Here is a 21736-nt window from a genome sequence, read left to right on the forward strand (position 1 = left end):
AAAAAAAAAAGTAGGGTCCCTGACAATAAAAATTGACACATGACTTTAAAACAAATCATCCAGGGTAGGGGAAGGAATAAAAGGCTGAATTGTCTTACATAGCCTAATAGACTGAGTGGAAGATACAATAGATCTGTATTACGGCTGCAGGGTCCAGTATTAGAAGAGCTAACATACTTCAGTCCTTACTTAATCACTCCACCCATCTTTTCCCCTTAAAACTGACCACTGGCATGCAGGATGGCTTATGCCTGTAATCCCAGCACTTTGGGAGGCCAAGGCAGGCAGATCACCCGAGGTCAGGAGTTTGAGACAAGCTTGGCCAACATGGTGAAACCCTGTCTCTGCTAAAAACACAAAAAAAATTAGCCAGGAGTGGTGGCATGTGCCTGTAATCCCAGGTACTCGGGAGGCTGAGGCACAAGAATTGCTTGAACCTGGGAGGTGGAGGTTGCAGGGAGGCGAGATCACACCACTGCACTCCAGCCTGGGCAACAGAGTGAGACTCCATCTCAAAACAAAACAAACAAAATTCTCACCATCACAGATCCTTGAGAGAAAGAAAGCCAGCAGCTCAGGGGTTAAACATGCAATGCCATGCTCACATTTCCTATCTGTGATCACATGTTCATGTGAGAAGCAACTGGTTATGTTTTCGTAGTACTTTTCTATTACTAGGTTTAATTTTTCTGTGCTAATAGTGTTCTAGGTTTCTATTACTGTGAAAAGCTGATGATTTACCTTACCTTTTCACTTTGAGTGAATTTTTCCCCTCTAGAAGAGCAGTAACTGAAAAGAACTGGAGGTATCCCACAGATGCAGAAGCTACAGCTTTGCCGTTCCTAGACCTCCACCTACGTTTTGCTGTCCTGTGCTTGCTGCTCCTGAAATGTGCACTTGGCCCTCTTCACTGGAAAGCCCATTGCTCGCCCCGCTGGGACAGCTATCCCTACGCCATTCCTCCGCCACTGGAAAGCCCATTGCTCGCCCCGCTGGGACAGCTATCCCTACGCCATTCCTCCGCCACTGGAAAGCCCATTGCTCGCCCCGCTGGGACAAGCTATCCCTACGCCATTCCTCCGCCACTGGAAAGCCCATTGCTCGCCCCGCTGGGACAGCTATCCCTATGCCATTCCTCCGCCACTGGAAAGCCCATTGCTTGCCCTGCTGGGACAGCTATCCCTATACCATCCCTCCGCCAAAGTGAAGCAGAGAGGAGGCTGTGTACATGAAGAAAATTTGCTGACCCACTTGGGTGGAAGGAAAAAACCACTCTGTGGGTGGATTAATGTAGATGAACAGCCTGGTGCCACCACAGTCGTGGGTGCTGCCTGATGCTGGGGGGAAGCCCTGGACCACAAGTTAGGCCTGTGTCTCGGTCCTGGTCTTGCTGGGTGGCTACACTTCACCTCTCTGGTCTTCCTTTCCTTGATCATAACGAAGGGAATTAGGTAAGTTACATTAGGGGTTCTCCCAGTGTTAAAATCATGATTCTATGATTTCTTCCTCAGTAGGCACATTCAGGAAATTCAGGAAGCTGACAGTTACTCTGATTCTCATAACAATCCTGTGGGCAGAAATTAATATCTCTATTTTGCAGATAAGGAAGCTGAGGCACAGGAAGGTCACGTGACTTGCTACAGTCTCTCAAACAGTAAGTGGGAGGAAGGGCCAGGATCTGAACCCCGGCTGACTCACTCAACTTTGCTACTTTTATTATTTTACATAGTGTCATCACTGCTTCAAATACAGCATTAAATCTTTATCATTCTCTATGTACAAATTTGGGAGACAGGTCTCTAATTTTCTGGCAGCTGAATTTGAATCCTTCCTTTATTGAAAAGTAAATGCCCTGCATAAATTTCAATGTTCATATATTTTTTAGTGGGCCCAGATCGGGCCCCTTTCAATCAATGGGCATCACGGTACAATTTTTGCTTAACTTGAAACATATTCTTTGGAATGAATTAAGGTCTGCCTTCTTTGTTCTTGTCTCTGATTCCAAAGCATTGTGTCTTCTAAAACAGTTTTTTAACCCCTCTCCAGATGAAAAAGCCTGCCACTTGGATCTTCCTTATAATTATACAAATAACATATTTTTTTACAGGGATGTGTTTACATATAACACTCACTGGTGAAGAGAAGCCCAAGATGCCTCCAGGAGAGAGAATTATAACCAAGTGGCATTTATTAGCCACCCTCCAGCGGGCAAAGGCTGGAAAACACAGATGATGCCAAGGGTAAAACCCATGTGATCCGAGCCAGTGCCTGGAAAATAGGAAGTTTAGCAAATGTTGACAATAGATCTTTTCTTCTGCGCTCTTCCACTGGGAAACCAGAAGGGTAAACAAACTCCTCGGCAGAGACACACGAGACTCCACGGAGGCCCAGGGCAAATCTGAGACTGCGTGAAACCTGTCTTCCCCGTTTTTTCCTTTTCTTAAATTCTGACCTTGAGCAGAGTTCAGAAGGGAGCCTCCGATTTCTCAGGTTCCTAGGAGAGAACATCTTCTAGGCTGCTGGCCAGGGCTTGGTCTTGGACCTACAATGGCTCCTTGTGGCCTATGCTATTAAGACCAAACTCACCCTGTCCAGCAGATTCTGCCCACCTTCCTAGGCAGAAGCCATGCTGGTGGCCTTGCCTGAATCATCTCCACCCTGGCCCTGAGGTTCCACCGGTCCCCTGATAACCCCCTGCTTTTCCTGACAACTCAAGTTTCAGCTCCTCCTCCAGTCCTTCCTTATCCTTCCCTCCCCAACCTGCCACAGCTCCAAGGCTATGTCCTACAATTCAGCAATTAGTTATTATTTTCTGTAGCTACGCCTAGGCATTTGGTTAAAACTTTGACTTTATATCCAGGGCAAGGACTATAGGGTTATATTTACATCAAGAGAGAACCCTCTTCAAGTGCAAGGAGGACCCTAGACCCTGTTCTATAAACTATGGTTCACAAATGAATATGGACTGGCCCCATAATGATTTCCTCTGAATAACTAAAAATCAGAATGCTTTACTAATTTTAAAATATTTTGAATTTTTTGTGCTTTTCCGTGTTTTCCACATATTCTTCAATAATCAGAAAATTACAAAATCATTCAATTTTTTTTTTAAAGAACAGGCTGGATTTTTAGTGCCTACGGACTGGAGATAAAACAATGCTGTCCTGCCATCTAGTGGCTGCGAGGCAAAATAAGGCCAAGACAAGTCTAGGGGCTTGAAACTATTAATATTTGAAAGCTGTGAGTCCCACCCCCGCTTTTTGGGGAAGGGGATATTTCTTTCTGCAACCCAGGATCCTTCATGTCTCCAGGGGTGGGCAGGTGGGTAATCTGGTCCTTGATTAGAGACAGGTCAGAGATGCTACTGCCTCCTGCACTGCCTAACAGTGATTCTGAGCTCCTTAGAGAAGGGAGCTGGAATGGGGTGAGATGGGATGGAATAGGATGGGTTGGGAGGGAAGGTTGTGGGGGTGCGGGGGGCACCATCAGCTGCAAGGAACATCCAGAGGAGCCAGTGGCACTCCCATGCATCGCACCCCACATCTGTCAGTGGGTCACATGGCGCTCCTGAAACTGCAGGGAGGACCAAACTGCAGGGAGGACCTCGGGATACTTACTGTTTATTTTAATGATGTCAATATCAGTCATGCTATGAAAAACGTAGAGTGGACCATAATGTCGACCCTACAGGCTTATTTATCTTTCCAAAGGACTTAAAGCTGAGGGGTGGGGGGGGGACATACCACAGACCACATCTATTTTTGCAAAATAAAAGGTCTTTCAGGCAGAAGTCTTCCAGCAAGGTACTCAAAAACTTTCCCAGAGGTGCACAGGCTTGAGGGAAGAATAAATGGTCAGGTCCTCAACTGCCACTTATACTTTTTTTCTAAAACTGGTCTGTCAGAGATACTACCTTTCCCTTGCCCATTCTCCCATCTCCCACCGTGTAAAAGAAGGGCAGACTTTCTCACCCACCCTGAACCTCACGGGGTGATGAAACCTCTGGGTCATCCACGAAGAGACAAATAAGATGTATCTGTGAGTCTCCTTGAATCAGGCACTGTGGTGGGGCTTCATAGTTATATGTGGGTCTGGTAAAGGTGAAGTATGTCATTAGTAACGGGGGTATGTGGGACCACATTGGGCTGTTCCAAATCCAAATATAGGCACAACTCAGATATACTGCCAGCTCAGTTTCAGACCACCACAGGAAAGCAAATGTTGCAATACATGGAGTCGCCTGACTTTTTTGGTTTCCCAGTGGGTAGAAAAGTTATGTTCACACTATACACCAGTCTGAGTGTATGCAACAGTATTATGTCAAAAAATACATATCTTAATTAAAACATACTTTATTGCTAAAAAATGCTAACAATCATTTGAGCCTTCGGTGGGTTGTAATCGCTGGGCTGGTGGGGAGGGTCTTGCCTCAGCCCTGATGCCTGATGACTAATCTGGTGGTGGTTGCTGAAAACTAGGGTGGCTGTGACAATTTCTTAAAATAAGACAGCGATGAAGTTCACTGCATCAAATGATTCTTCCTTTTATGAACAATTTCTCTGTAGCATGCCATTCTGTTTGACAGTACGTTATTCACAGCACAACTTCATTCAAAATTCAAGTCAACAGAAAGGTGATTGTCCTCTCGCCCATCACACAATGCACATTCGCGGGGAACCTGGCACTAAACCATTCAAAGATGACCTGCTTCCGGGTTGGGGTTTCGTACGCAGCAGAGCAGCTCCCTCACTGCAATCTGTTGAAAGTCAGCCCTCAACAAAAATGTTAAAAAGAAATTAAAATAAAACAAAAAAAGTTAAAAAACACACAAAATTCAAGTCAATCCTCTCAAACTCTGTGGCTGCTTTACCAACTAAATTTATGTAATATTCTAAGTATACATTTCAAAAATATATCAGCACATTCACCAGCAGTAGATTCCATCTCAAGAAACCACTTACTTTGCTTATTCACAAGAAGAAATTCCTTATCTGTTCAAGTTTTATCATGAGATTGCAGCAATTCAGCCACATCTTCAGGTCTACTTTTAATTCTAGTTCTCTTGCTATTTCCACCACAACAGGCACATCTGCAGTTACCTCCTCCACTGAAGGAAGTCTTGAACCCATCAAAGTCATCCATGAGGAGTGGAATCAACTTCTTCCAAACTCCTATTAATGTTCTGACATCCTCCCATAAATCACAAATGTTCTTACTGGCATCTAGAATGGTGCATCCTTTCCAGAAGGTTTTCAATTAACTGCCCAGATCCATCAAAGGTAACACTATAACTATAATGTTATTTCCAACATTATTTATGGCAACTATAGCCTTATAAAATGTATTTCCGAAATAATATTTCTCAAATAGTAAGACATTATTTCTTAAGTAATAAGACTTGGAAGTTGAAATTACTCCTTGATCTATGAGTTGCAGAACGGATGTTTTAGCAGGCATAAAAACACTAATCTCCTTCTGCATCTTCACCAGAGCTCTTGGGTGACCAGGTGCAATGTCAATGAAAGGAATCTTATTTTAATTTGAGCAGCAGGTCTCAACAGTGTGCTTAAAATATCCAGTAAACCATGCTATAAACAGGTGTCATCCAGGCTTTGTTCTTCCATTTAGCGGGCACAGAAACAGTAGATTTAGCATAATTCTTAAGGGCTCTAAGATTTCCAGACTGGTCGATGAGCATCGGTTTCAACTTAAAAGTCACCAGTCTGCCTAACAAGAGAGTCAAGCGTCCTTATAAAGCACTGAAGCCAGGCATTGACTTCTCTTCTCTAGCTAGGACAATCTTAGATGGTATCTTCTTCCTATAGAAGGCTGTTTTGTCTACATTGAGAATCTGTTGTTTAGCATAGCCACTCTCACCAATGATCTTAGCTCGATCTTCTGGATAACTTGCTATAGCGTCTACATCAGCACTTGCTGCTTCATGTTGAACTTTTACTTTATGGAGAAGGCTTCTTTCCTTAAACCTCATGGATCAACATTGCTAGCTTTAAACTTTTCTTCTGCAGCCTTCTCACCTCTCTCAGCCTTCAAAGAATTGCAGAGTTAGGGCCTTGTTCTGGCTTGGGCTTTTGTTTAAGAAAAAGTTGGGGCTGGTTTGATCTTCTCTCCAGACCACTCAAACTTTCTCCAAGTCAGCAATAATAAGCATAATGTTATTATCCATGTGTTCACTGCAGCAGCACTTTTAATTTCCTTCAAGAACTTTTCCTTTGCATTCACAATTTGGCTGTTTGGCACAGGAGGACTAGCTTTCGGCCTGTCTTGGCTTCGACATGCCTTCACTAAGTTGAATCACTTCTAGCTTTTGATTTAAAGTGACAGACATATTGCTCTTCCTTTCACTTGACACTTAGAGGCCACTGTGGGGTTATTAATTGGCCCAATTTCAATAATGTCTCAGGGAATACGGAAGCCCAAGGAGAAGGAGAGAGACAGGAATGGCCAGTGGGTGGAGCAGTAAGAACACACTTAATATTTATCATTTAAGTCCCCTGTCTTATACAGGTGTGGTTTGTGACACCCCAAAGCAACTACAATAGTAACATCAAAGATCACTGATCACATTTACAGAGATTATCCTGGGTTTGAACAACAACAACAACAAAAAAGATTACTCATCACAGATCATAGTAACAGATATAACACTAATTAAAAAACTGAAAATGTTGTGAGAATTACCAAAATGTAACACAGAAACACAAAGTGAGCATACGCTGTTGGAAAAATGGAGGCAATAGGTTTGTAGGGTTGCCGCAAACCTTCCATTTATTAAAAATGCAATATCTGGGCCAGGTGTGGTGGCTCATGCCTGTAATCCCAGGACTTTGGGAGGCCAAGGGGGGTGGATCACTTAAGGTCAGGAGTTCAAGACCAGCCTGGGAAAATGGCAAAATCCTGTCCTTACTAAAATACATATAAAAATTAGCCAGGCGTGGTGGTATACACCTATAGTCTGGCTACTTGGGAGGGTGAGGCAGGACAATCACTTGTACCTGGGAGGCGGAGGCTGCAGTGAGCCAAATCGCACCACTGCACTCCAGCCTGGCCAACAGAGTGAGACTCTGTCTCAAAAAAACAAAAAACAAAAAACAAACAAAAAAAACAGTATCTGCAAAGCACAATAAAACAAAGTATGCTTGTATACACTGAAAAATGTATTAAAAAATATATAATAGAATGAAATGGAAGTGATGATGGTTCTTGTTTAATGTCTTTGCCTTTTTCATCCTTAGTATTTCCAAAGATTTTTTATTGTTGAGCTAGACTCCTGTGTATTAGTCTGTTCTCAAACTGCTATGAAGATGCTACCCAAGACTAGGTAACTTACAAAGAAAAGAGGTTTAATTGACTCACAATTCCACATGGCTGGGGAATCATGGTAGAAGGGGAAGCATGGTGGCAGGGGAAGCAGACATGTCTTACATGGCAGCAGGAGAGACAGAGTGTGTGTAGGAGGAACTGTCAAACACTTACAAAACCATCAGATCTCGTGAGAACTCACTATCACCAGAACAGCACGGGGCAAACCACCCCCATAATCCAGTCACCTCCTACCAGGTCTCTCCCTCAACACACAGGTATTACGGTGATTACAATTTGAGATGAGATTTAGGTGGGGACACAGAGCCAAACCATATCAGTCCTGTGACAACAAAACAAACACTGATTCCAGGAGGTCAACATGGGTCTGGGCTTAGTACCCTTTCATTCTTTCTTGCATCCTTCTTCCCTTCCCTTCCTTCCATCCATCCATCCATTCACCTATCCAAGAATAAGAATTCAGAATTCAGGACCGGGCGCAGTGGCTCATGCCTATAATCCCAGCACTTTGGGAGGCCGAGGTGGGTGGATCATGAGGTCAGAGAGGGTGAAACCCCGTCTCTACTAAAAATACAAAAAATTAGCCAGGCGTGGTGGCGGGCGCCTGTAGTCCCAGCTACTCGGGAGGCTGAGGCAGGAGAATGGCGTGAACCTGGGAGGCGGAGCTTGCAGTTAGCTGAGATCAGCCACTGCATTCCAGCCTGGGTGACAGAGCAAGACTCCGTCTCAAAAAAAAAAAAGAATTTATAATTCAGAAACGAGATGACTGTCACAAGGATGCCTAATAACGTATTTGTTGAACTGAAAAATGGTATCAGACATTTACTGACAGCAAACAAGTGTGGTGCGGCTAACTGGTTTGACAGGGACTGGCTTTGTCAACTAGATCATAGAGCAGACAATTTTCATACATGAATGAGCTACATTAGCAGCTCCAACGTCTTGACAAAATATATTTTAAAAGCATATGGTTTAAAAGCATTTTATCAAAAAAAGGATACTGACAAATGTTTATTAAGGCTTAATTATCTTTTCTGGAACATTTTGAGTTAAACAGACTGCCTCTAAATAAAAGAGGAGCAAATTTAATTTACAACTGTTTGAAAAGTTTAGGTATAAGTTTTTTGGTGTACTTCCCAGAAACTAAAAAAATTAAATATCTTTAAAGCTGAATAACAATTCCTTTTGTAAGTTAGGTAATTGCCAATTCTTTACTTCCAACATAATTAAGGACAGACCTAATCAAGTTGTCATTTTTTGGTCCAGAACTCAGAAGGAATTCAAAGAATTAAGTGACATGACTATAACAAACCTCCTACCATCTCATGTATTTATTCATGATTTCTCAGTGCTTCTTATCACTAAAAACGAAAAATAGGAAAAAGGTAATATCAAATTCTTTCTTATTCCAGCAATAAGTATTATTTGTCCATTTCTTTAGAAACTAACTTATTAAAAGCCCCTTCATTCCATTATAAGTTGAAACTTCAATGTAATTTCTATTTAATAACTATTTTGATGAATGACAATATATTAATGATATGTTAACATTTATTTTTTAGAACAACTGTGAATTCATTAAAGCTGAAACAGTAAATTAGTCTAGGAGAACTTTCTTTTAATACTCATGATATCTGGAAAACTGTCTTAAAATGTATATGGATATACATATGCATACATGTATATGTTACATAGGTATATGATGTGCTGTGATCAACCAGACTTTCAAGCAATTAAATCTATTACATCAGAAGAAAATGTGGAGGAAAAGAGAATGAAAAACACAAGTTTGAGGGGAAAAAAGAAATATAAAAGTTCTAGCTGTTACAGGAGAGCTGTTCATGTATTTTTTTAATGGATAAAGGTGGTTATAAAATCACTATGGACGTAGATTCCACTGGATACATTTAAAGAAATGACTTCGAAATGTCAGTATTTACAACGCACCATTTATTTTAATATTTTCTGGGAAGTACATCAAAAGGCTTACTAAGACTTACAAAATGATTATTAAATGATTCCTGTTTCTCTTCCACTTGTAGACAACCTGCTGAAGTCAAATACTCAAAAAGGGTGGGGAAGAGTGAAATATTATTACATCTTTTGCAGCTATCTTGACAAAAATGTGTATGTTACCTTAAAATACACAAGGGAACACACAGCTTTACATTATTTTGAGCACATATAAGCAAAGCCCCATGGCTCTAAGGGGCTTTCCCTGGGGAGTAAGTTGGTCTGTACCAATTTCTCAAGGTTTTGGAAAGTTCCAGGAGTCAGAACTGTATTTTCTGGTCATTTCATTGGATATTCTTGACTCTAGTTGGCAAACAACAGAATCTGGGTCCACAGTGTTGGGGTTCTCCCACTTTTCCACATCCTAGGTTGGATGATATGACCCAAGGTCTGCTCTGAGGTGTTGGGAGCCTGGCTGCCCACCCCTCACCAGCTCTTCCCCTCCTGAGCACTGCCTGAGAGCACTCGCTCACCTCAGCCTTTATCCCCCTTGATATCTTTCCCAGTAAGACGTGGCTTAGGGAATCCAAAGAAGTGTGATGTGTCTGACTCATGCTGCCTTCTGTCTCTCAGGAAGATCCACTCACTGTCCATCCATGATCAAGGTTAAGGGAGGGTCTGGGGTTCCTCCATGTCCTTGCAGCCCTACTTTTATTTTTTATTAAAAAAAAAAAAAAACAACTTGTTTTTTGAGACAGAGTCTCACTCTGTTGCCCAGGCTGGAGTACAGTGGTGCAGTCATGGTCCTGAGCAGCCTTGACCTCCTGGGCTCAAGTGATTCTCCTGCCTCAGCTTCCCGAATAGCCAGACTACCAGCATGTGCCACCACACCCAGCTAATTTTCTTATCTCTTTTTGTAGAGATGGGGCTCTCACTATGTTGTCCAGTCTGGTCTCAAACTCCTGGGCTCAAGCGATCCTCTCTCCCTGGCCTTCCAGTGCTGAGAATACAGGTGTAAGCCACTGTGCCAAGCTAGCCCTACTTTTAAAAGGGAAGCACACAGCAGAACCTTTAAGTGAGTGGTGCTGGCATTGTTTAGTTTCTCAGCTTTATCATTTACTGTCAGCAAAAAGGCAAGCTATTAAACCTCACAGTACCACAGGTTTCCCTACCTGATAAATGGTGATAACAATAAAACTAAATGTGCAATTATGTAGACTAAAAGCAATAATACAAAGCAGGCATACAAGAGTTTAATCAATGAAGCTATTATGTTATTAAACGCAAAATTTAGAATTTTAAAAGTGAACTCAAGAAAGGGGAAGGCGGGAACTAATGAACAGGATGCGATCCCCCTTCCATGAGTGGAATGCAGCAGGAGGCACAGGGTAGGCGTGAGTCACCCTAAAACCTCCTGTCCCTCAGCCCCTGGATTCTGTGTTTTTTGTCAAATTTGGTCCCACTGGCAGCAGCAGCCCAGGCTCTGTTCTGAAGGTGCCTGCAAATCGCCTCTAATGAGAACAGCCCCTGATTCCTGGGAACTGCTACCAGACACTCGGCCGCTGAGCAGGAGACTCCCAATGCTTGGTTTTGTCCATTCCTGGGCTTGGCCCACAGACAAGAGGGTGCACATGAGGACCCTAGTGTTGCTGCATACAGCTAGCAAGAACCTGTGCAAACCTCCCATGCTCAGCATGAACCTCCTTCCCTGAGTGTCCCCCTCCCCATAGGTGGGTGGAGATGGCAGAGGCATGGCAGGCTGACGTGGTCCAGGGTCCATGATTAAGCAAACCTACCTCAAGAGGGATGGTACAAATGAGGACCGGTCTGGCTTAGCATCCACTGAATCTTCATTTGCTGAATTCCCAATTCCCTGCTCTTCAACACAGCCCTGATCGTCTGCCATCTGGAAAGAAAAAAAAAACAAGCCATGAGGTCAGTGGCATCACTGATACTGTGATATTTTTAAATGACACTCATTAGGTGACATGCTTTTCCATTATGCCTAGGGGTGAGCAGTTTTGCATATTTAAGATTCAGGGTTAGTGCCCCATTAATGCATTCAAATATGTGAGTATGCTTATATCCCAGAGACCACATATGGCAGCAAAGAAAACAAAGTCCTTGCCCTCAGGGAGCTTCTAATCCAGCATCCACAATTTTGTTTTATGTTCACTGCATACAAGAAACAGTGGAAGGTCTGTCAACGTTTACAACAATGACAATTTCCCCCTAAATTCCTAGCAGGTCACGAAGTGCTCATACGCAGTTCAAAAGCAGCGACAACCTGGGGCATTAGGCTCTCTTTCTGTCAGATACTTTTACATGGTTCTACACAAAATAGATTTCCATCACATTACATTCCAGCTTGAGAATCTTCAAGAGATCCCCATTAACTACAAGTTCAAATCTAAAGCCATCTCCTCGGATTTAAAGGCCCTTTCTGATCTAGTCTGGGAGTCAGCACATTATGGCCCAACACTTGTTTCAGTAAATAGGGTTGTACTGGAAAACAGCCATGCCCATTCATTTATGTACTGCCTATGGCTGTCTCCTCTCTACAACAGAGTTGAGTGATGGCCACAAAGCCAAAAATATTTACTACCTGGCCCTTTCCCACCCCCACCCTCTGCCTTCATTTACTACATAGCCTTTTGTATGTGGCTTGCTTATTCGCACTCTGCTGTTTGGCTCCCATAAGAAGATATAAGTTCATCATGGCAGAGGTAGCTGGAACACAGAAGGTGCTTACTAAAATATTTAACTGAACGGAAGGCTGGATGAAACACACACCCCAAGGGAAAATAATTAGCTAAAAGTGATGTGGCTGGCCCAAGGCAGAGTCAGTATTAGAATCATTTTTTTTGTCTTTGAGATGGAGTTTCACTCTTGTTGCCCAGGCTGGAGAGCAATGGCGTGATCTCTGCTCACTACAGCCTCTGCCTCCCCCGTTCAAGTGATTATCCTGCCTCAGCCTCCTGAGTGGCTGGGATTACAGGTGCCCACCATCACGTCTGGCTAATTTTTTTTTTTGTATTTGTAGTAGAGAGAGGGCCAGGCTGTTGGCCAGGCTGGTCTCAAACTCTGGCCTCCCAAAGTGCTGGGATTATAGGTGTGAGCCACCGCGCCTGGCCAGTATTAGAATCATTTCTTCTAAATCAAGTCCCGTTACCTTCCACACGAAGGGATCACAGATCAACTTTCAGCAATAAAGGGAAACTTCTCCAGACTCCAATTTCTACCTGGTCCCAACTGTTACTGGAAAAGGGTCCTGATCCAGACCCCAAGAGAGGGTCTGGACCTCGTGCAAGAAAGAATTAAGGGCAAGTCGATAGAGTAAAGTGAAAGCAAGCTTATTAATTAATCGAAGTAAAAGAATGAAAGAATGGCTACTCCATAGGCAAAGCAGCAGCTTGGGCTGCTGGACTAGGGATACTCATAGTTATTTCTTGATTATAAGCCAAGCAATGGGTGGACTATTCACAAGTTTTCCGAGGAAGGGGTGCGAAATTCCAGGAACTGAGGAAGTTCCCCTTTTTAGACCATATAGGGTAACTTCCAGATGTTGCTGTGGCATTTGTAAACTGTCATGGTGCTAGGGGGAGTGTCTTTTAGCATGCTAATGCATTATAATTAGTGTATAATGAGCAGTGAGGGTGACCAGGGGTCACTCTTGTCACCATCTTAGTTTTGCTGGGTTTTGGCTGGCTTCTTTACTGCAAAGCCTGTTTTACCAACAAGGTCTTTATGACCTCTATCTTTTGCTATCCTCCTACCTCATCCTGTGACCAAGAATGCCTTAACCTCCTGGGAATGCAGCCCAGTAGATCTCAGTCTTATTTTACCCAGCCCCTATTCAATATGGTATGGACGTTGTCTCTGGTTCAAACGGCCTCTGATACAATCTCTAAGCGACACTCAGCTGAGCAGTTGTAGGTGACAGTGTGAAAACGAAGAAATTACAGAATATTTTGTGCCACTGAGCACAACAAGTAATGACTTTTGGAGGTGGAGAGAAGGAATGCAGTTCAGACGGAGGTGTCCAAGGAGGCAAAGCAACGACCTAGTGGCCTTGCACTCTGAATGGCATTACGGTTTCACCTTCCAGCTTATCGGAGGGTGGACTGGGAAGAAATAAGGGAGGGAGCTAAGAAGAAGGGAAAGTCCTACTGCCAGGTCTCGACGATGACCAGGAGAAGTCAGATGGTCACCTTGTTTCTCAACACATCATGAGCCTCCCTTCATCACTACCAATGTATATCTGGTTGGGAGGCAGATTTTCCAGATTAGAACCCAAAGTTTCTCAAAATGGAGATAACCCACAGAAGAGATAATCGTAAGGCCACACATGCAGAAAACACCTGATAGCTTCTTTTGTCTCCTTTATGTAGACTTACTTTTCAACATAGACTGTTATTAACACAATACATACTCACATATTTTCAAAACTAGTAAGTCAAAGTTTTAAAAAAAAATCCACCAGACAAAGACACTAACTTTGACATGTGGTGTTAACCAAGTTGGCCCTTTTCCAAAAGTTAATCTTAAAGGCTGAGTTTAGGGTATATGATGACAAAACAATATAACCACTATTTTTAAAAGAAAGAAGAAATGTCAGTGTGATAGCAGAATAGGAGGTTCCAGTTTTCATTCTTCTATAGAAATACTGATTTTGGCAACTACACCTATGGACAAGAATACTTTTGTGAGGCCACAGGAGTCCACTGAGAGGTTTCAGCACACTGGTGAAGCAAAAAATCTAAGATTGGATGCATCAAAGAGTACAATAAGAGCAGTTCACTTTACCCACATCACCCCTCACCTAAGGTGGCACAGCTCAGTGCCAAGAGAGGTCCCTCCAGCTCACAATTCTCCCATGGGGGAAGTGAGAGTGAAGTGCGCACCCACCTTTCCCAGCCTAAGGATGTTGTCTAGGAGACCCACTTCTGTCTCATCCCACCCAGAACACTGAGGGGAATAGCATGGCTGAATCATCTGGGGCAGCTAGGAGCAAGGAGAAGAAGCAGGAGTGCAAAGAGTGTATGGTTATCAACAGTCGGCTGTAGATTCTGCTACCCAGCTCATGGATTCTACCCTAAGACCCTCCCATAAACCCTGCTGGACGACTGAGACCCTCCCATAAACCCTGCTGGACGACTGGCCTATGGAACCCTTCGGCCAGCTGATGTGTACCTCAGTGCACAACAGTCTGTATACAACCACAGATGATGCTTGGATCTCAACAGCAGGTATGGATACTAGCAGCCAACTCAACTTTGATGGATTAAGAGAAGACATGCAACTTTGAACATTTCAGGGTACTACCCTAAGGAATAAACAGGAGGCTTTTAGCATGAGGTCTGGCTTTGCAGGATTGAGAAAATGCATATAATCCCAAAGAGGGATCAAGAGGTGTGGAGCAGGTATATGCATGGAAAAGGTGTGAGAGATCCCCAGAATCTCTAGCTGAGCTCACCAGCAAAGGTCTTTTTCTCCTAAAGTCAGTCAATAAAGATGGGAAGAGGTGACTGCTTCTTCAAGTGTGAACACACAATGCAAGGCTTCAAAGAACACAAATAATCAAGGAAATATGACACCACCAAAGGAACAAAATAAAGCTCCAGTAGCTGACCCCCCAAAAATGAATTACCTGACAAAGAATCCAAAATAATCATCTTAAAAAAGCCCAGTGAGGAACAAGAGAGCAGAGAGACAATTAAACGAAATCAGAAAAAAAATAGATAAACAAAATGAGAAGTTCAACAAAGAGAAAAAACCATATAGATGAATGAAACAGAAATTATAGAGCTGAAGAATACAATGTCTGAAATAAAAAATTCAATTGAGAGCTTCAACAGCAGACTTGATCAAGCAGAAGGCAGAGTCAGGTAAACTTGAAAACAAATCATTTGAAATTAACCAGTCAGAGGAACAAAAAGAAAAGGAATAAAAAGAGTGAAGAAAGCCTATGGAACTTATGGGACCATCAAATGAACGAATATATGCAGTATGGGTGTCTCAGAAGGAGCAAGGAGAGAAGGGTAGAAAGTTTATTTAAAGAAGTTGTGACAGAAAATCTGGAGAGGCAAATGAACATCTAGATTCATGAAGCCCAAACAGGTTGAGCATAAACATGTCTTCACTGAGACACATTACAATCACTAGTAAGAGTCAAAAAAGATAAGGAGAAAATTTTCAAAGCAGCAAAAGAAAAGCAACTGATTTTTTTTCCAAGATGGCAGATTGGAGGCATTTTAGCATGCCTCTCTCACTTGGGAAGACAAAATTGTGTGTAGAGATTCATGCTGTGTACTTTTTTCCAAGAAGCAACACAGGAACTTAATAGGAAAGCTGAAAGAAACCACAGAGCCTTTGAAAGAAGTGGTGGGCTGCAGCCTATACCAGGTAGAAAATTCTAAGTCCCTGGAGTGTGAGGGGGATGAATTGTCTCCGGGACATACACTCCCACTGGAGAACTTGGCAATCCAGGCCACAGGGAAAGGTCTTAACCCTACCCAGCACTGAAGCTGATTTAGTGAGCACTGGGGAATACATGAGAAGGAATAGCAATGGGATGTGCGTTGCGTGTGCTCTCGGTCCCCAGCAGGGATACAGGGAAGTCATTCCAGGTCCTACCTCACAGGTGACCTTGTGGATGTCTTCCAGCTAACTCAGTAGTCTGTCATAGGTTGAGAGAGGTTCCTAATTGACATTTCTGATATAATCTCATGTGATGATGAACCCCCTTGGCCAGAACCGAGGGGTGAGTGGGCAGTGGGTTATACTCATGAGCACAAGAGAAGACCTTTGCTTCTCAGGCAGACCAGAAGGGGTGTGGCCTGAAAGCCATGGTATGTCTCAACTGGGAAGGCTTCTGGCCTGGGGCAGTTTTGAGTTCCAAGAGCGGAATGCCTGGAACCTAGCTAGCTGCTACTAGTGGAACACTACAGGTGTGAGACCTACCTCGCCAAGTGCATGGGAACTGGGCAGGGCTTACTGTCACCTGCTATTCCGCACTCCCGTGTGGACTTTCTGTGCAGCACAGGCAGCTGCGCTCCTCCCTGGAACATTACCCCTGCGGCAGGAGGACTGCCCTCTTATCCCCACTGGGGCCTCTGCTTGAGCCCCTATGTGGAGAGCCACAGCATGCACTTGCGTGACCCAGCCCCCACCTGGCTTTGCCTCTTTACCCCCTACTCCATAGCTTAACACAAAGAACAGAAACTTTGGGAAGCTCTATGGCCTCGCCCACTTTCTGAGACACCAGAGTACCTCACCTGGGTAACATAAGAAGCACAAATCCCACGGCTACCACCGCAGCTGGTGTTCTTTTCCAAGTGCCACCTCCTCCCTGGAGGCCAACAAACACAGTCCATTACAGCATCTGCTGGCAGAATAGCATAGCACCCAGGAAGGAGAAAACTTGTGCATGACCCCATCTGTCACCACTGCCTGCAATACCCCCGGCTAATCAGGAGGTCCTGAGTCTGTCCATATGATCAGTTCATTCCTACTATAGCTAGTGTTTGAGAAAGCCAACACACTAAGGCTATGTATAAGGAATCTCATAGAGTCTACGTCACTCCCCTGCCATCCCCATCAGAACAGGTGCTGGTACCCACTGCTGGAAATCAGAGGGCAGGTCGCATCACTGGACCCCTTGCAGACATTCACCAGAACTTTCCTGGAGTGTGGCCGCCCCACTGGGTGGCTAGACCCAGAGGAGCAGCAGCATTCACAACAGTCTGGCCCTCAGGGCTCCTACTCCTAGGGGAAGGGGTAGTGTACCAAATCAAGGGAGTAACCCATGGGACGAAAGAATCCAGATGGCAAAGCTCGAGTCCCATAGCTTTCTGCTTGCGGGAAGTTTCTTTCAGCAGAGGCACAGGTGCAATGCTGAACTCAGCAGGGAAAGTCTGTGGCTCTACTACAACAGTCAAGCAGCCCTGGTGCTTGTGACAGGTCTTGGAGAAGGAGACTTCTCCTCCTCACCCACCACTGCAGCTACAGCTTGGGCTTCTCCCACAGGAGCGTGGCATGGGTGCATCTGTAGACAGCCTTTATGGAACACTTCAGGGTGACTGCATCCCCATAGGACAAGTGCCCTCAGGGTTCAGGCCTGCATGAGGGGTAGCCATAATCCCTCTCTACATGGAATATCAGCATTTCTGCAGATGGAAAGTGGTGTCTGTCTGGTTTGAACAGATGGAACACTGGGTCAGGAGTGTGAATGGGAAGCAGATTTTTCTCCTGCTGGCCTGGCAGGGGAGCTGAGGTAGCCCCTTCCTTCCCTCTGAAAAGACCTCAGTGCTTTTCACTCCAGCTTCTCCAGCTGCCTATGTCAAGGCTGAGACCTCTGCCCACATTAGGTGTTGTATTTATCTACCTGTTTTAGCTACACCCAGTTTTTACCCATGGACAACTCCCATACTGACCTGAAGTCTGAACTGTTCAACCCAGTAAATAAAATACTGGAGGAATGAATGAATGAATGAATGAATGAATGAATGAATAAATAAATAAGTGTACACCACTGGGGATGAGCTAACCTTCAAGAGACTTTTGCCATTCTAACCCCATGAGAGACAGTAAACCTGCTCACACACCAAGCACATTGCTACTACATCTGAGAAAACCATCACACAAACACTCTCTATAACCAAGGAACTCATACACAGTCTTCACCCCCCAAATGCATCCAGAGCCAAATTAGGTTACAATAAGCTATAATCATTGAAGTCACATCCATAAGGTGGAAAAAAGGAAATTAAAAAGCAACAGTTGAATCAAAAATAAATTAAAAAATAATTAGAAGAAATGGTCTACCCAAATGAGAAGGAACCAGAAAAATAATTCTGGCAATATGACAAAAGAGGGTTCTATAACACCCCCGAAAGATCACATTAGCTCTCCAGCAAAGGATCCAAACTAAAATGAAATCTTGGAAATACCAAATAAAGAATACAAATGGTTGATTATTAAGTTACCTAAGGAGATACAAGAAAAAGGTGAAAACCAACATAAAGAAAGTTTTAAAAAATTCAGGATACGAATGAAAATTTTCTAAAGAGATAGATGCTTTAGAGAAAAAAAAAACAACAACAAAAAACAATCAGAACTTCCAGAAAGAAAGACACATTTAGGGACTTACAAAACACAGTGGAAAGTTTTAACAATAGACTAGACCAAGTAGAAGTAAGAATTTTAGAGCTCAGAGACAAGGCCTTTGAATAAACCCAGTCAGACAAAAATAAAGAAAAAATAACTAAAAGAAATGAACAAAGTCTCTAAGAAATATGAGATTATGTAAAATGGCCAAAGATAATAATCATTGGTGTTCCTGAGGGAGAAGAAAAAGTAAAAACTTTGGAAAATTTATTTGAGGAAATAATTGAGGAAGACTTCCCTGGCCTTGCCAGGTATTTAGACATCCAAATATAAGAAGGTCAAAGCCCTTCTGGGAGATTCATGGCAAAATGGACATCTCCAAGGCATACAGTCATCAGGCTACTAGTAAAGTCAACATGAAGGAAAGAATTCTAAGAGCAGTAAGACAAAAGCATCAGATAACCTACAAAGGAAAAGCTATCAGACTAACAGTGGACTTCTCAGCAGAAACCTTATAAGCCAGAAAGGACTGGGGCCCTATTTTTAGCCTCCTTAAACAGAATAACTCTGAGCCAAAAATGTTGCATACAGCAAAACTAAGTTTCATAAATGAAGGAGATATGGTCTTTCTCAGACAATCACATGCTGAAGGAATTTGCCGCTACCAGATCAGCCCGACAAGAAATGCTAAAAGGAATTCTAAACCCTGAAACAAAAGGTCAATACGCAACAGAATAGAACCTCTCAAAAACATAAAACTCACAGGGCTTATAAACCAATAACATAATGAAGAAAACAAAGTATCCAGGTAACAACATGAGGAGTCGGTCACATCTCAATATTAATGTTGACTGTACATGGCCTGATGCTCCACTGAAAAGATAAAGATTGGCAGAATGGATTAAAAAAAAGCACAAACCAAATGTCTGCCCTCTTCAAGAAGCTCAGCGAATACAAACTATTCTTATGGAATCAAGGTAAAGGGGTGGGAAAAGATACTCCACACAAATGGAAACTGAAGGCAAGCAGAAGTTGCTATTCTTATATTAGATAAAACAAACTTTAAAGCAAAACAGTTAAAAAAAGACAAAGAAAGTATTATAAAAGGATTGACCCTACAGGAAGATATTGCAGCCCTAAATATATATGCACATAACTCTGAAGCTCCTAGATTCATAAAACAATTACCACTAGACGTAAGAAAAGAGATAGACAGCAACATAATGATATTGGAGAACTTCAATACTCCACTGACAGCGCTAGACAGATCACTGAGGCAGAAAGTCAACACAGGAACACTGCATTTAAACTACACTCCAGAACAAATGGACCTAACAGATATTCACAGAACATTCTACCCAAGAACTGCAGAATATACATTCTTCCCATCAGCACATGGAACATTCTCTAAGATAGACCACGTGATAGGCCACAAAATAAGTCTCAATTAATTTTTAAAAATGAAAATCATATCAGGTATCTTCTCAGACCACACCAGAATCAAACTGGAAATCAACTCCAAAAGAAACCCTTAAAACTATATAAAAACAAAGAAATTAAACAGTCTGCTCCTGAATGATTTTGGGGTTAACAATAAAATCAAGATGGAAATTTGAAAATTCTTCAAAACGAATAATAGTGACACAAGTTATCAAAAACCTTTGTGATACAACAGAAGCAGGGCTAAGAGGAAAGGCTGTGGTGCTAAATATCTACATCAAAAAGTCTGAAAGATCACAAATTCACAACTGAAAGTCACACCTCCTGGAACTCCAGAAGCAAGAACAAACCAAACCCAAAGCTAGCAGAAGAAAATAACAAAGATCAAGGCAGAATAAATGAAATTGAAACAAAAAAATACAAAACATCAATGAAACAAAAAGTTGCTGCTTTGAAAAGATAAACAAACTCAGGGGACCATTAGCTAGATTTACCAATAAAAGAAGAGAGAAGATTCAAAGAAGCTAAATCAGAACTGAAGATGTTGGGTCAGGCACAGTGGCTCACACCCATAATCCTAGCACTTTGGGAGGCCAAGGCGGGTGGATCATAGGTCAAGACTGAGACCATCCTGGACAACATGGTGAAACCCCGTCTCTACTAAAAATACAAAAATTAGCTAGGTGTGGTAGCATACGGCTGTAGTCCCAGCTACTCGGGAAGCTGAGGCAGGAGAATTGCTTGAACCCAGGAGGTGGAGGTTGTAGTGAGCTGCGATTGTGCCACTGCACTCCAGCCTGGGTGACAGAGCGAGAGTCTGTCGAAAGAAAGAAAGAAATAAAGAAGGAAAGAAGGAAGGAAGGAAAGGAAGGAAGGAAGGAAGGCAGGCAGGTAGGCAGGCAGGCAGGCAGGCAGGAAGGAAGGAAGGTAGGTGGAGACATTACAATAATGTCTTTGTAGTAACTTGGATGGAGCTGGAGGCCCTTATTCTAAGTGAAGTAAGTCAGGAATGGAAAACCAAATATCTATATTTTCACTTATAAGTGGAAGCTAAGCTGTGAGCATGCAAAGGCATTCGGATTGGTATAATGGATACTGGAGACTCAGAAGAGGGGAGAGTGGGAGGAGGATGTGGGATTTTAAAAAACTACATATTGGGTGCAATGTACACTACTTGGGTTACAGGTCCACTACAATCTCAGATTTCACCACTAAACAATTAATCCACGTAACCAAAATCTACTTGTACTCCAAAAGCTATTGATATGTACATATATATGTGTATACACACACACGCGCGTGTGCACACACACACACGGAAAAGCAACTCATTACAAAGAAATGTCCATAAGACCATCTGTGGATTTCTCACCAGAAATCCTGCAGGCCTGGAAAGAGTGGGATAATATCATCAAAGTGCTAAAAGAAAGAAACTGCCAACCACCAATATTATATCCAGCAAAGCTGTCCTTCAGAAGAAAAGATAAATACTTTTCTGAGACACATGAAAATGAGGGTGTTCATCACTACTAGACCTGCCTTACAAGAAATGCTAAAAGGAATACTTCAGGTTGAAATGAAAGGACACTCTTTAAACTCACTGGTAAAGGTAAGTGTATAGTCAAATTCAGAATATGCAAATAATTTACAGGTGGTCTTTGACTTACAATGGTTTTACTTAAGATCTTTTGTCTTTCCAATGCTGCAAAAGCAAAACACATCATGTAGAAACCATACTTCAAGTAACCATACACCCATTCTGTTTTTACTTTTAGTACAGTATTGATAAATTATATGAGATATTCAACACTTTATTATGAAATAAGCTTTGTATTAGATTCTCATGCCGAGCTGTAGGCTAATGTGATACGAGCATGTTTAAGACAGGCTAGGC

At 42.8% G+C, this 21736-nt stretch overlaps 1 protein-coding gene across 2 annotated transcripts in view; it reads right to left on the reverse strand.

The window, feature by feature from the left end:
- CASP7 (caspase 7) overlaps positions 1 to 21736 on the reverse strand; it is a 51547-nt gene that overhangs the window by 22792 nt on the left and 7019 nt on the right. For both annotated transcript variants that reach the window (XM_017892504.1, XM_017892503.1), the window contains exon 2: positions 11091 to 11200. In XM_017892504.1, the coding sequence (XP_017747993.1) occupies positions 11091 to 11200 (110 nt within the window). The remainder of the gene's footprint in view (positions 1 to 11090; positions 11201 to 21736) is intronic.

This window comes from Rhinopithecus bieti, unplaced genomic scaffold, assembly GCF_001698545.2.
Source record: "Rhinopithecus bieti isolate Rb0 unplaced genomic scaffold, ASM169854v2 scaffold_21201, whole genome shotgun sequence".
Lineage (NCBI taxonomy): Eukaryota > Metazoa > Chordata > Mammalia > Primates > Cercopithecidae > Rhinopithecus > Rhinopithecus bieti.